Raw genomic sequence first — 16086 nt, forward strand, 5'->3', positions numbered from 1 at the left:
AGATATGCAATGTATGGTGCCATCCAAGAATTTAGCTCTTCCTGGATGAATAGGATATTTCCTTGCGCCTCGTTTATACTCGGTCGTGACAGCGTTTCTTGGATGACTGACCGAGTAGCTCCTGGTTTCTTTGTGCTTGCGAGTTTGGAGAGCAGGTCGGCCCTGGAGTTTTGCTCTCGTGGTACATGGTTAAGTGTGAATTCTCGGAAATTTTCTGAAAGGTGCTTAACCTTCTCCAGGTACTTGGCCAGTTGAGGGTCCTTTGCTTGGAAGGTGCCGGCTACCTATCCCGTGATTAATTGGGAGTCACTTCGTGCTGATAAGCTTGTCGCCCCCATTTCCTTTGCCAATGTCATTTCGGCCAACAATGCTTCATACTCGACCTGGTTATTGCTTGCCCGGAACTCAAATCGCAATGACTGTTCCAACAAAATTCCTCCCGGTCCTTCCAAGACAATCCCCGCTCCACTTCCTCCAAGGTTCGAGGCTCCATCTACTGACAGGATCCACTGTGTGTCTTCAGTTCGAACTTCCCCCACTGGTGAGGTTAGTTCCATTACGAAATCAGCCAGCACTTGAGCTTTGATTGCTCCTCTCGGTTCGTACTTGATGGAATGCTCTGACAACTCCACCGACCACTTCATCATCCTTCCTGCCAGGTCGGGCTTCTGCAGTATTTGCCTAATCGGGTGATCTGTTCGGACTACCACCTCGTAACTCTGGAAGTAATGTCTCAGCTTGCGTGCTGTAACCAGTATCGCGAGGGCTAGCTTCTCAATCTTTTGGTAACGAATCTCCGCGCCTTGCAACACCCTGCTAATAAAATAAATAGGCAATTGAGAACTACCTCTTTCTTGTACTAAGACTGCACTGATGGCGCTATCGGATGCCGACAAATACATCAGTAAAGGGAGACCGGCTTGCGGTTTGGAGAGTATTGGTGGCGAGGTGAGAGACTGTTTGAGTTCACCGAATGCTTTTTCACATTCATCTGTCCATGCAAAGCGGTTGTTCTTCCTCAAACACTGGAACAAAGGCAGCGATTTATCCGCCGCCTTGGAGAGGAACCGAGAGAGGGAAGCCATCCTTCCTGTCAACTGCTGGACCTCTTTTACCGTCGCTGGACTTCTCATATTGATGATCGCGGAGCACTTCTCGGGATTTGCCTCAATACCACGATGGGTCAGCAGGAAACCGAGGAACTTTCCTGCTTGGACGCCAAAGGAGCACTTCGCGGGATTCAACTTGAGTCGATAACGCGCCAAAGTGTCAAAGCACTCTTGCAAGTCGGCGGAATGCCGAGAGAAGCTGTCCGACTTTACCACCATATCGTCCACGTATGCCTCAACGTTCCTTCCAAGCTGCTTTGCCAGGACTTTGTCCATGAGCCGCTGGTATGTCGCTCCCGCGTTCTTCAAACCAAAAGGCATGACCCTGTAACAACAAGTAGCCTGATCGGCTATGAAGGCCGTTTTGTCCTCATTAGCTGGGTGCATTTGGATTTGGTTGTAACCGGAATAGGCGTCCATGAAACTTAACAACTCGTACCCCGAGGCGCCGTCGACCAGGCAGTCTATGTTGGGGAGGGGGTGTGAGTCTTTCGGGCAAGCTTTGTTTAGGTCAGTGAAGTCTGTACACATCCTCCAACTTCCATTACTCTTTCGTACCATCACTACGTTCGCCAGCCACGTCGGGTATTGGATTTCCCGAATATGACCAGCTGCCATCAATTTCCTCGTCTCCTCCACTATGGCCTTCCTTTTGTCTTCTCCAAACTTTCGCCTTTTCTGGATCACGGGCTTCGCCTTGGGGTCGACCATGAGGTGGTGACATAAGAAATCAGGATCAATGCCCGGCATATCCCCGGCACTCCACGCAAAGGCCGATATGTTGCTCTTTAGCACGGTGACTAGACCTTCCTCGTCTTCCTTGTTTAGAGATACACCAATCTTGACGATTTTCCCCTCGGCCAGGGTAACCTCCTTTACATCCTCCACTGGGGCTGGTCGGGTATCGAAATGATTCATTCTCGGATCCAACTCTATTGACTGAACACCCCGATCAACCTGTGTCACATATAGGTGTCACCTCGCCCTCAGACTGTCTTCGTAGCATTTCCTCGCTACGTCTTGATCGACGCAGACGACGTCCACCTTTCCGCTGGGCAAAGGGTACTTCAGCTTCAAATGAGGCGTGGAGACGACCGCTCCCAACTTTTTTAGTGTTGGTCTACCGACTAGTATGCTGTAAGATGATTGAGCGTTTACCACCAGGTATCGGATAGTGACAGTTTTCATATTGTCTCCCTGGCCGAACGTTGTCTCCAAGTCGGCGTATCCCCTGGCTATTACCTGATCACCTGCAAAACCAACCAACGTACCTGCGTACGACATGAGACGATCAGTCGGAATCTTCATCCCGACGAAAGCTTCCCAAAACATTATATCCGCCGAACTGCCTTGGTCTACTAATACTCGTTTCACGTTGTACCCCATGACGATTGCCGAGACGACTATGGGGTCATCCTCGTGGGGAGATACACCCTCAAAGTCGGCGTCCGAGAACGTGATGGCTGATCGGGAAGGTCTCGGCAACCCGGAGACCGACAACACTGACCGAGAGTATCTCTTCCTTGCTGCAGAAGTCGAGCCTCCACCAGCAAATCCCTCTGCTATGGTGTTGAAGTCTCCATGGATGGCTTGCTGGTGAGCCTCCTTAGATTTTTGCGGGGGATCTCTCGGGGGAGACCTCCCCTCTCGTCTTCCTCTCCTGTTGTCTTCTCCCTCCTGCCTATGTCGCCTGTCGGACGAGCTCTCACCCTTCTTTCCTGCAATAAACTCTTTCAACCGACCCTCCTTGATAAGGCGCTCAATTTGCCTCCCGAGAACGAAACAATTCTCCGTCTTGTGTCCATGAGCTCGATGAAATTCACACCAGTCGGTTTTGTAAGGCCCCAACTGCCGGTCAGTTGCCTCTGGGAAGTCAAATAATGACGCACTATTTACGTCATGTAGAATGTGTCGCCTGGGAACATTAAGTGGCGTAAACTTCTCCTCCTCCTTGCTTCGTGACCATTCGGCCCTTGGGCGACTGACATGATCGGACTGCCGATAGTTACCCTCCTTTGTGTTGTAGCGATCGCTTCGCTTATTCCAGTCCGACCACGGTCGGAGATGCTTGTTACTCTCCTTATTACTGCCCCCTGCCTCTCGGTTCTCGGCTGCCCTCTTTATGATCTGGTTTTCTTCCGTCTTGATGTGGCTTAAGGCGAAAGCCCTTACCTCCGACATTGTTTGACAGTTAGCTCTTTCGAGCGCAATGTCTAACGCTCCGGACCGCAAACCCTTCTAGAAGGCGATGACCGCCATTCTCTCATCCAACGATGCTATCTTTAGAGCCACCTCATTGAATCTTTGCAGAAAATCCTTCAATGACTCCTCCCGTTGCTGCTTAAGATCAAACAAATCCAACGTGATCGGTGGCTTCTTCTTATTAGCAGCGAATTGAGCCATAAACAGCCGACTGAAAACGTCAAAGTCGGTGATGGATCGGTCGGGGAGGCCACTAAACCAATCGAGCGCCGCCTTTTTGAGCGTACCCAGGAACAGTTTACAACGGACTTCCATGCTCCCTCCGCAAATCAGCATCTGAGCTCGGAAATCTGTTAGATGTTGACTGGGATCCTGTGATCCATCGAAAGGTTCGACCTGCGGTATTCGATGATCCCTAGGGATGGCCTCGACCTCTATGGCCTCCGAGAAAGGCCGAAAATCCCTTGGGACTTCCTGCATGACATCCTCCTCCAACGTTCTGGTGTTGGCTTCTATCCTGGCCTGTAACTCGTCCGCTCGCCTCCTGATCTCCTCGTTTTCGCGCTGAATGGCCTCCTCTCTCTCCCTGGATCGTGCATTATCCTCCCGTAGGCCATTGATCATGGCCATCATCTCCTCCATGGTAGGGGGTTGTGAGTTGTTGTTGTTGCCGCCTCTCGCCATGGTAAAGTGTAGGTCTTTCTATATGACTTGGGGCGTAGGAAGAGTTTCACCGTAGCCCCACGGTGGGCGCCAAAATGTTCCGGCCAAGGGATGAACTAGGGTTTCTGCCTAGGTCAAGCCTCAAAGCCAGAGCATTCAAAAGTGTAATCTGCCTCCTTAGCTCTAGGGTTTTGGGTTTTATAGTACGTTGTTCATGGACCTCTTGGGCCCCGAGGATCGAGGGATTTCCTTAACCGTTCTTGCCATGCGTCCACTCGGTGATTGGGAGTTAGTCTAGTCGGGTTATGGCCGACTAGCCCTGCTCCTAGGGTCCTCTCGGGCAAGCCCCGAGTACCCCCTTGGGGGCGAGTAGGCCTGTGTTAGGACCGAGTTGGCTTGTTTCCCAAGATCCAATCGGGCCATAACCGATTGGCCCCTTTGCAGGCGAGTAGAGTCGGGGTAGGAGTGAGTTGGCTCGCATAGAGAGGCCAGCTCGGTCGTGGGCCGAGAGGCTTCCAGTCCAAAAGAGATCACGTCTCGGCGGTTAGCCGGGACGGTACACTGATCACGTCTCGGCGGTTAGCCGAGACGGTACAATATTATTAATATAAAATAGACTTTTAAATAAGTTAATAGGTCAGACCAAACTTTAAAAAGGTCAGATCAAGATTATAAAAAAGTATGATAGATAATAAATTAGACTTAGATATTCAAAGTCTAGCCTGACCCAACTTGTTTCCATTCTATTATTAGTCATGTGAACTAATTAGTAAACATTAATTTAAGCTTAAAAGAAAGGAAATTAGTTCAAGTCTTATTAGGAAGGATTAATTTAGGGTGACCAAAACAAAGTTAGTTCAAGTCTTATGAAGGAAGTGTTGGATATAGATATGAAAATTAGATTATTTTAATAATGAGAAGTGATCAAATTATATATTAAAAGTAACTCTTGTTAAAAATTTTTCACTCAATAGCTTATGTTAAATGTTAAATTTTAATAATTCAATCGTTAAATTAAAAATTCTTAATATATAGATCAAGTTAACAAATTTTTTAAAAATTTAAAAATCATATGATATTTCGTTATATAGATTCAAATCAACGTACAAAATATTCTATGATTATCCATCAATTTAAATTAATAAAACAAAGTATTAAATAATTATCAAATATTTTAAAAATTTGTAAACTTGATATATATATTAATTTAATGGTTGGATATTTGAAATTTAATATCACCATGAATTATTAATTGAAGTAACTTTACTGATAGTTACTCTTAGAATAATTTGTTTCACTCTTTAATAATTAATTTTATGTATGATTTATCATTGTTACAATTGATTATTATCATAAAAAAATTTTTGTTGGAGTAATTTTATTGAAATAATTTTAAAATAATTGAAAATAAATTAATAAAAATATTAATTTCTTTTCCAGCATAAAAATCATTGAATTTTATCCTTTCTAATGAAACAAACTTGTTAGACAATGTTGTTAATCATCCAAACCAATTACTAAGCATAAATTTAGGAGTGGCTAGTTGTGAGTTAATTCGAGTCTTATGAAGAATGTGTTTAATATAGATATGAAAATTAAATCATTTTAATAATTAATTATATGTATAATTTATTATTGTTATATTATTGTAACGATCTGTCATGATCATTATATTACACAGAGTCACTATAACTAGCATCAGAACTAGATAACTAATGATATACCAATTTATAAAAGAAATAAGTACATGTACATGCACACACATATATTAAACACCTGAACTAATAGTATCGGTCGAGCACAACTATACAAGCTACCACAATAACACTGACACTAACAAAAGGTCACACCACCTGCTAGCAATCATTCCTCAAGCTTAGCCCTAATCTTCTTCCATATAACGTATGATCATTTCAGTCCAAATAACAATGGAAACAATAAGGGTAGGTTAGAGTTTGAAAACATGTAAGCATAGAAAACAATTCTATATCATACAATGTCATACCATAACCATATATGAAAGCTAAATACTCTAAAGCCAACATATATCCCATCCAATCCATGTCTACTAAGACATTCATCAATGCATATGTAGATACCATAACATACATCATATACAAACACCTAAACTAATGTGTTAGCACACATTTACTTACGGAGATCTTCTAACAATATGAACAGTCTAAGTGACCTCACCCTATCAAACCAACCCAATCATTTTCCCACTCGAAGCATTGGCTTGATCACAACACAATGGGATAACAATCCTTCCCATTCAAAATGAGGTTTTTCCAATAGTGGCATATTCGAGCACCACTCCAAGATTCCCTATATGGGATCTTTAGTTTTCAGAAACCTTGTCCTCTCCTTAAGTCTTAAGTTAGCTAATCATGCTTTAATGTCATATCGCATTCTTTGCAACCACACCTCATGCATACATCAGTTATATACATCACATACAATCAATGTATTATGTATCTATCAACAACATCACCCATACATGGCATACCAATGTTCTCCAAAATCATACATCATACAATCATATATATATATACATCACATACAATCAATGTATTATGTATCTATCAACAACATCACCCATACATGGCATACCAATGTTCTCCAAAATCATACATCATACAATCATATATATATATATATATATATATATATATATATATATATATATATATATATATATAATCCCAGATCAATATACATAGAACTATAATCTTCATACACCATATTACATGCAATAAAATAAAATAATCTACTAACATTCATCATAAAAGTTCACCAAAACATCAACATATCAACCGAGGATCCCGTGCTCGACGCAACATACCTCACACTCGGTGCCATCCAAACCATGACTAGGTGGAGACCCTTTGGGACCTCACGCTTGACATGGCAAGACCCACACCTAACCTCATATAAGGTAGAAAGCCTCTGACTAACTCATGCTTGATGTCACCTCAGCGATGTCTAATGTTGTCTAGGTAGGGAGCCTTTGTCTTGGTCACGCTTGGCACCACCAACTAGGGCTTGACGTCACCAAGTGAAAGACCTTCCCATGCTCTCACACTTAACGTCATTCAAATCAGGCTCGATGTCGTCCCAACTTGAGATGAGTCTCTCTCTTTAGGCTCGGTGCCACTAATTCTATGTCTGATGTGACTGATATAGAGCCCCTCTAGTTGGAATTGCACTCAGCACCATGAAGGTGTACCTGATGTGACACCAGAAATATGCAAATGCAAACTTCATAAATTTCCCCAAGTACCTAAAAATCAAGAAATTCAAAGAATGTAAAACATCCAACAATCCACACATATCATTTAGAATAAAAAATCATCAAGAAACAACACATGTAAGTCAATTTGCATCATTCACCAAAATCACCCCATGAGCTCAAAACACTAAAAACTCAACATGCACCAAAACCCCACCTTGGATTTTTCCAAACAACTAAGAACTTACACAATCCCAAGCACATACAACCAAACAACTCAACAAGAATCAAGCCTAGCTTCCCTTACCTCAACTCCAAGTCAACTGAAATCAAAGAAGAGGAGAAGGAAGAACTCCGAGCTTCCATAAGCTCTATAACCACCCAAACTTCGATTCTCAGTCTCCAAATGCTTGAATCACTACACCGAGGATCAAAGGAACTTATTTTCACGCCTCCAAGAAATCTAGAAAAAAAGAAGTTTCAAAAATCCAAGGTTTCTCAATTCTTATGAGGCTCAATTCTTAGAAAAACCTTATGTATCGTCTCTCCTCTAGATCAATTGAATCTTTGACTAGTGACCCTCATAATCCATCCAACTTATCTAGGTATAATGTTACAATTATTAGAATAAATTTTTTTTGGAATAAGTTTATTGAAAATAATTTTGAAATATTTAATTTTATTTGGATAATAAAATCAACTTTTATATATAAAAAAGGAACTATTATCAAATATCATCATGACAACGGTTAATGACGGCGACAATTGTTTTTTTAAAAACTTGTACTCATAAAAAATGTTAAGTTTAGATAAATAACCATGATATTGTTGCTAAATTTGTAATTTTTTTAATTATTGTCACGATTCTATTTTAATTAAGTATTTACATTGTGTAATTCACTTCTCATATATAAAGTGATGATTCATTATCTCTTAGTTTAAGGATGTTTTAATTCTGTACTCCACACCAATTATTTTTGATATATCTTACCCGATTAGAACGCATTGGATCAATCAAGTATTTGTTATTTAGCTAAAAAAGTTAATGCTGTATTATATGCTTCATGCATCTCATTTTATTTGAATTTTAAGGTTTTGACATAAAACTTAAAAATATATTTAATACGTCTGAGTTTATTAAAAAAAATATGTAACTTTTTAATAAACTAAAGTTTACAAAATTTTAAAAAATTTGAAAATTATTTGATACTTCATTTCATTAATTTAAATTGATGGATAATTATAAAACTATTTTATAAGTTGATTTGAATCTATATAACCAAATACCATATAGTTTTAAATTTTTTAAAAAATTTATACACTTAATTTATGTATTAAGAATTTTTTAATTTAATGGTTAGATCATCAAATTTGATATAGAATACGAGTTATTGAGTGAAGTAAATATATCTAAACTTACTCTTGAAGTAAGTGAATTCCTCCATCAATTTAAATTAATGAAATAAAGTATAAAATAATTTTTAAATTTTTAAAAACTTGTAGACTTGTTCTATGCATTAAAAATTTTTAATTTAACATTTATATCATTTAAATTTGATGTAGAATATGGGTTATTGAGTGAAGTAAATCCATCAAAACTAACTCTTAAAGTAAATAAATTCTTTTATGTATTTGTGTGTATATATATATATATATATATATATATATATATATATATATATATATATATATATATATGAAGAGAGATCTGTTTACTCTAGGAGTAAGTCTACCTAGACTTATTCCGTTTAATAACTTATATTCTATATCAAATTTCAATGATCCAACCATTGAATTTAAAATTTTTAATACATAGATTAAGTCTATAAATTTTTTTAAAAAAATAAAAAATTATTTGATATCTCGTTTCATTAATTAAAATTAATATATAAAATATTTTTATAATCTGTCAATTTAAATTAATGAAACAAAATATCAAATTTGATATAAAATAAAAATTATTAAATAAAATAAATTTAAATAAATTTATTATTGAAATAAACGGATGTTATATATATATATATATATATATATATATATATATATATATATATATATAAAATATTAGTGTCAATAATATTAGTCTGATACTTTCATTTCAAACTACTAGACGATTCTATCTTAGTTTCACGTGCATGCAACCCATCTATATTTTCTATTGTTCTTTTGTATGTCCACATTACCAGTAATAAAAGAATTGTTAAGTTGTTGCACTTACTAATGAATTGGATTCGTTGCGGGTGTTAGGTTTGATGTTTATTTCTTTGTCTTAAAATTTTTTTGGCTAACTTTGATGATTTTTTATTTGATCATTGCGTATTGTTTATCTCAAAACCACATGCATGGTCGCATCAACCAAGAGAACAAAGATTGCATAGATGTTGAAATATTATTGGTTGGAGAAAACATCTTTAAATTTACTCCAATATCTTAATGTTTAAGTTATTGATCATTGTATGTAACAATTACTCCTCTACCAAGTAGAATCATTGACTGAACTGCTTCCCATGTGCCTCTAAATATACAAATTACAACCATAAATGCATTGATATATAAAACAACCGTACATGATAAACAAACAAATCTAGATTGCATAAGTAATAAGAAAATATTGTAACCCTTAATTTATTCATTGAGAAATTAACTTCAACAAGTTGAAAATTGAGCAAACACGCTACCATGTTGGTCACAAGTAATACAGTGTGTGCATTTTATTTGGAGGTGTGTTTAAAAAGTGTGATAACAAATAATGTCTCTCTTTCTTGATTGATTATAGATTATCCTTTATAAAGTTTAAGAAGCTCACTTTTAAATATCATGTTTATCGCCTTTCATGTCACACCTAACATTAAAATTATTAAACATTTCTTAAAAAAGTGAAATATCACAATGACCTTGTTTCATATAAACAAATTAGTTCCACGAAACAAAAATACCAGGCAATGGATAAATTCCTAATTTCATTTTTCATACTCTCTATCTATCTATCTATATATATATATATATATATATATATATATATATATATATATATATATATAATTTTGACTATTAAATTTTATAAAGAATGGTTCAGATTAAAATATAAAAAGTCATGTGAGTTTTTTTTAAAAAGACATATAATTTCTTAAGTGACATGTAATATTAAATTTTAATTATCTACATATAATTATACTTTTTAGATTTATTTATTTCATTTATTTTATATATTTATAAAACTAACAATGGTTACTACACTAATTAAATATTACAAGTTACGCTATATAAAAGATGTTTCTTGAATGGTGACAATTATTTAAGACAACTGATTAATTATCTCCAAAGTTTAGGTATATATCTCTCTCGATACTTAATTTTGAACATCCACATTCACTCATAACATAATTGGGTTTTACCAATCTGTCATTCAACTCCTTTAAAAGTCTTGTATATATCTGCTTACTTTATTGAATAAAATTTTGTAACGTGACACTCATAACAGGCGTTAAATGATTGTACTTAGTTTTCAATGATAGTTTTGAAGATATATGATCGTTGTAGAAGAATGATCAATGCAAAGCTTGAGAAAGAATTTTGGGAGATAGTTGATGAACTATGCATGCACCAGTTGACTTGTCAGCAGCTAGGGTTCAATTTCATCACGAGACTCTCCCCAATGATTGAATTTGGGGACAATAGATGTATGCAATTTTACCTACATAATCAGAGGGATTAATTGTTTTGAGATCATGAGTGACAACAATAGGAATTTTGCATGAAATATTTATGTATTCAGTTTTATACAGTATATGCTGTTGGATGGCATTTAATGAAAAGTAGAATCCATGTATTTTATAAGAAACTTGAAGGGGAAAAAGAGGAAAGTTTTTAAAACTAACTATATAGAAATGTTTCAAAGGAAGAATTTCGAAGCTAAAGCTAGTCATGAAATTATAAAAGAGAAACAAAAAACGAATGAAGGTATATGAGAAACATATAACTATATTTACTTATTTGTATTGTTTCAAAGGAAGTGTTTTCGGTGCTCATTTGGATCAATTTGATTGAATTAATTACACACACTCGTATTGTTTTAGATATTCTCTGGTATATTCATTTTTATTTAATAAATTTATTTGTCTTATGATAAAAATGAAACCCTGATGTGTATACATATAAAAGTAATTAATATGCCTCTTAGCTCTCAGGTAAAAAAATCAACAATTAAGTGTTTATAATATATATAAGAGAAAAAAAAAAAAAAAATTTCTCCCACAAATTAAAACAAACTTGTGTGTTTCAACTTTTATAAAAGTTCTATCGTTTAGTTTTTTCAAAAGTTATATAAAATTTGATTATAAAATTAATTTATACCTCTTTATAAATTAAACTATTTTCATATAAAAAATAAACTTGCATACTCTATCCTATAAAACCTTTCGAAATAATATGAAAACAACTTATAGAAATATCCTAAGTTTTATATATATTTTATAAACTTTAATTTCCTAAATATTTGGACAATTGTTTATATCATAAAATAAGCTTAAATAAATTGTAAAAATTAAATAGTAAACAAGTTCTTTCCAACATACCCAATCGATAAAACAACAAAAGTCTTTAGTTTATAATGACTCAAATCTCGATGCTTATTGAATAAAATATTAGTATAAATGACATATAATAAATTATACTTGATTAAGAAATGGTGTTTACATCATTTAATTTAGCAAATTCTATCTAAAAATAATATATATTTTTTAAAATTATATTTCCTTGAGATTTGACATGAAATGATGAAATATAAAAAAGAGACAATAGAAATACAACCTCACTTAAATGAAGAAATATTTTAGAGATAACAACTTTAAATAAAGTAAGATTAGTTAAAATTTATTTATATTTAAGGTTAGTGAATATATAATTTTTATTATTTATATTCAATATTGGAAGGAGAACTAAGGTACGTGCAAACATTTTTTACATAAACCGCGATAAAACAAAGTTCCACCATCACAAATCATAATGAAAATGGATACTATCAAATAGCAACTAAAATAAATAACTAAAGTATTAATATTTGCATTACTCAAAAATAGTGCGTCAAGATGATAAGTAATTTCAACTCCCTTAGAATGAGAGTATAGGTTCAATGTTCTCATTCTTAAAAAGGCTAATCTTGTGGGCAAAACACATAATCCTCATATTTTTTAGGTCAATATTTAGTTTCATAGTCACTTCAAACATCAAAATGAGTCAAACTTGTATTATACCTTGTCAATTGCGATGTAATTAACCAAATTAGTATTACTATTATTAGGCAAAACTAATTTTTAATCATTCATAAATATTTTTTAATCAAAATAACTTTTTGTCCTACAAATTATTTTAATGCGACGGGGCAGCAAAAATTTGGTTGTTTACCAAACGTGATTGGGCCCAAATAAATGGTAGTAAACAAAAGAACATTGTGGATACTTTAGGTCAAATTGAAAAACTAATTTAATTTATTTTGAAAAACATTGCTTCTGGTTTTGAGAAAAATGCTAGTGAACCCTGCCTGGCGTAATGGTCTAGGCAGGCCCAATCAATCTTCGATCAGCCCAGTCCCAAACCCACAATAAGAAACTAGAAAAGAACCATCCATATTTCTGACCAATCAATCTTTTTAAGGGCATGTTTAATAAAAGCACTGGTTTAATCCATTTAATAAAATAATACCTTAATTTAATTTTCTCCAACTAAATCTAAGAGAGAGATACACATAGAAGAGATAAAGATGTAGGATATGAAGGATTAATGATGATGTAATAGAAAGAGATAAAGAAAAAAAATGTTGTAATGCATACATTTGATAAAAAAAAATATTGTGAAAACTGTATGCATTTGATACAACTGGGCGTGTGTGCCATTTTTAATGTTAATAATTAAAACACTTGCCTTATTTGGTTTCAAATTGTACAAGACCATCAATAAACAAACCTTTTTCTATGGACTATATTAATATATATCTATTTATCCATAATATATACAACTTTGAAAGGAGCACAAATAAAAGGTTTTTTTTTTTTTTTTTTACAGGTGTCATCCTCTTAACCTTTCACAAAAAATAAAACAAAAAAAGTTTAACTATTTCAGGAAGTGAACATCATTATTTTATTATTTTCCAAAAAGCAAAACAACTTATAAAAGTTGTACCATTGATGAAAAAACAAACTATAGCATCCAAAGAAAATTAAGAGCCCAAAATTTTAAGAGTCATGCCCACAACAGAAGACAAATAGAATAAGAAATGAAAAAAAAAATAAAAATTTAAGAATAAGATAACTGGCTCTCGTAAAAGTGAATTGCCTCGGTAAAAGAGAATATAGAAGTTCAAGGGTAAGCGATAACATGTTAAGAGAGTAAAGAAAAGGTATCGCTTGGTTTGCAACGTTGAAATGAGATCTCTTGTTGTGTAAAGCCATGTTTTTTATTTATTAGTTTTATATCTATTGTGTAAAGCCATGTTTTTTATTTATTAGTGATATATATATATATATAACTAATAAAAAAAGTAATAGTAAAACCCCAAGAGTACAGACAAAGAATTAAATAAGAAGAACACATAATATTTTTATACTAATTTATCTTAACCATCAAAATTACATCTAATTCTTGATCAAGTTTTACTATCTTTACAAAAATACAAGTATTATTTCACAAGTCACTTCTAACTCAACCTAATTGTTCTTTGACTTGTTTTTTCAAAAAACTATCCAAGTATTCTTTGAACACAAAGTCTTTTAAGGCTTTAACAACCATATTTTTTTTATAGTCAAGTCTCTCCAAGTTCAAATAATCAAATATTATTTTATAGATAAATCTTTCTAGGCTTAAAGTAATAGCACATAATTAAAGTTGAGAAAATAATAGTATTATTTTGTTTTACTATTAAGATGTGATACTACCAATTAAGTAAAAGACTTTTTTACAGAAAGAATAAAATATACAATTAAGTTTATGTGTAAATCTCTTTTTTTTTTTTTTTGAATCTTCAAACTTTTTTATATAGGTGTTTCATGAAGATGATCATTGCAAATTCTCGAGCGTCTCTCACAAAATTGTTTTGTTTGTCTTCATCTTTCATTCCTGTAAGAGCAAATAAATGCAAGTAATAAATTTATTTAACAAAATTGTTACTTTTTATCTAATCAAGGAAGTTACTTATCACATTTTAGGTACCAAAAGAGAGGAACCATGTGTGTGTTAGTTCAAAACGACTTTCCCTAAGATTTTGTGTGCTTCAAGGATATGTTGGTCCCTTTTTGACGCAAAGCATGACTTTTGTTCCTTTGTGAAGTGTAAGTATTAAAATAGTTTTTTTTATTCCTTTTGGTTTATTAAGGAATATTATAGATAAAGATGATTAAGTTATTCAATCATCATAAATGATATAAATATAAAGCTTTTGTCTTGAAAATGAAGTGCTTTTAGGAGACTTAATGACAAAATAACTTATTGTCTTACAACTTGATATGAAAACTTTTTTCTAGAAAAAATGTTTATACTTGTTATCATTAAAACTTAAAAACGAAGAATTCTAATATCGTCTTTTGATTTAACATATACAAATTGACTACCTATACTAAAAAGTCATTACTTTCTACGTGTTCTCCTTCTATGTGCTTTTCAAAAATGACCAAAGTTTGAAAAATATTTACATCATACTATTATATTTTATATTCACAAAATAGATATTAATAAATAGTAACAGATTATCTACAAAAATTCAATTTTCTGTTATATAATCAATAAATTTGAAAAAAGAGTCTTTTTATTTTTATTTAATTTTTGTTATATCTTATAGGATTATAAATATGTTTGATTAAATATTTTACACTAAAAGTTTTAATCAAGTGCTCTTTTATAAATATTTCTTAAAATTATCAATTAAAATACACACATATATTAAATATAATTTTAATCACATTTAAATATGAATAATCTTATGCATAACATGTATAAATTAATTATGGTTTAAAATAAAGTCATTATATTTTTATCCTCTAAATTTGTTAGTCCTTCAAATATAAAATTTGTGTTTTTAGTTTCTATAATTTTTATTTTTATATATATTTTTCCCTCAAATTTAAAATATGTTTAGTCCTAAAAATATAAAATTATTTTAAGTCCTTAAATTTAAAATTTGTCTTTTTAATATCTGTAATTTTAAAAAAAATATCAATTTAGTCTCTCATTGTCACTAATAACATAATTGATAGTGATAAATTGAGACAATTACATAATATTAGTTGGTTTAATGTGATATTTTAACTAATAATAACATTAATAGAAGAATTATGTGGGATCGATTTATTTATGGCATTTTATCACAGAGACTATAATAACATTTTTTTTATATTTTAGGAAATAAAACCACAGATTTCAAAATTTTTGAGAGACCAAAAAATATACACAGACTAAAATAATATTTTTTTTAATTTTTTTAGAGATTAATAAAATAAATTTTAAATTTAAAAGATTAAAATAATAATTTTTTATATTTTGAGAACTAAAAACACAAGTTTTAAATTTAAAGACAAAAAATTATATACCTCAAATTGAATAAATAAAAATATAATTAAATCTAAAAATAAAACTGTGAATATACATATTAAACTGTCAACGATAAATAACTGAGTCCATGAATGAATTATCACATAATTATTCATGTAAAACATTTGTAATCTCTAAAGAAAAATACTATCAATAAATTCCGCTAATATATGAAGGGAACAAATAAAATAATTGTCTTTTATTAAAAATAAAAATCTAAGACAAGGATGAATTAGAAAGCTAAATTAAAGAGTTACAAGTGTAGGGTGTAAATTCATGATATATTAATAAAAAGTAATGTAG

The 16086-nt window shown here is 32.9% G+C and overlaps 1 protein-coding gene across 1 annotated transcript; it reads right to left on the minus strand.

The window, feature by feature from the left end:
* Positions 1-2084: 2084 nt before the first annotated feature.
* Positions 2085-3290, minus strand: LOC145953468 (uncharacterized). The gene has a single exon (XM_083067427.1). It carries the CDS (start codon positions 3288-3290, stop codon positions 2085-2087), a length of 1206 nt encoding a protein of 401 aa, XP_082923553.1.
* Positions 3291-16086: the final 12796 nt, after the last annotated feature.

Source organism: Cajanus cajan, chromosome 11 (genome assembly GCF_000230855.2).
Source record: "Cajanus cajan strain Asha chromosome 11, NIPB_CcT2T_4, whole genome shotgun sequence".
Lineage (NCBI taxonomy): Eukaryota > Viridiplantae > Streptophyta > Magnoliopsida > Fabales > Fabaceae > Cajanus > Cajanus cajan.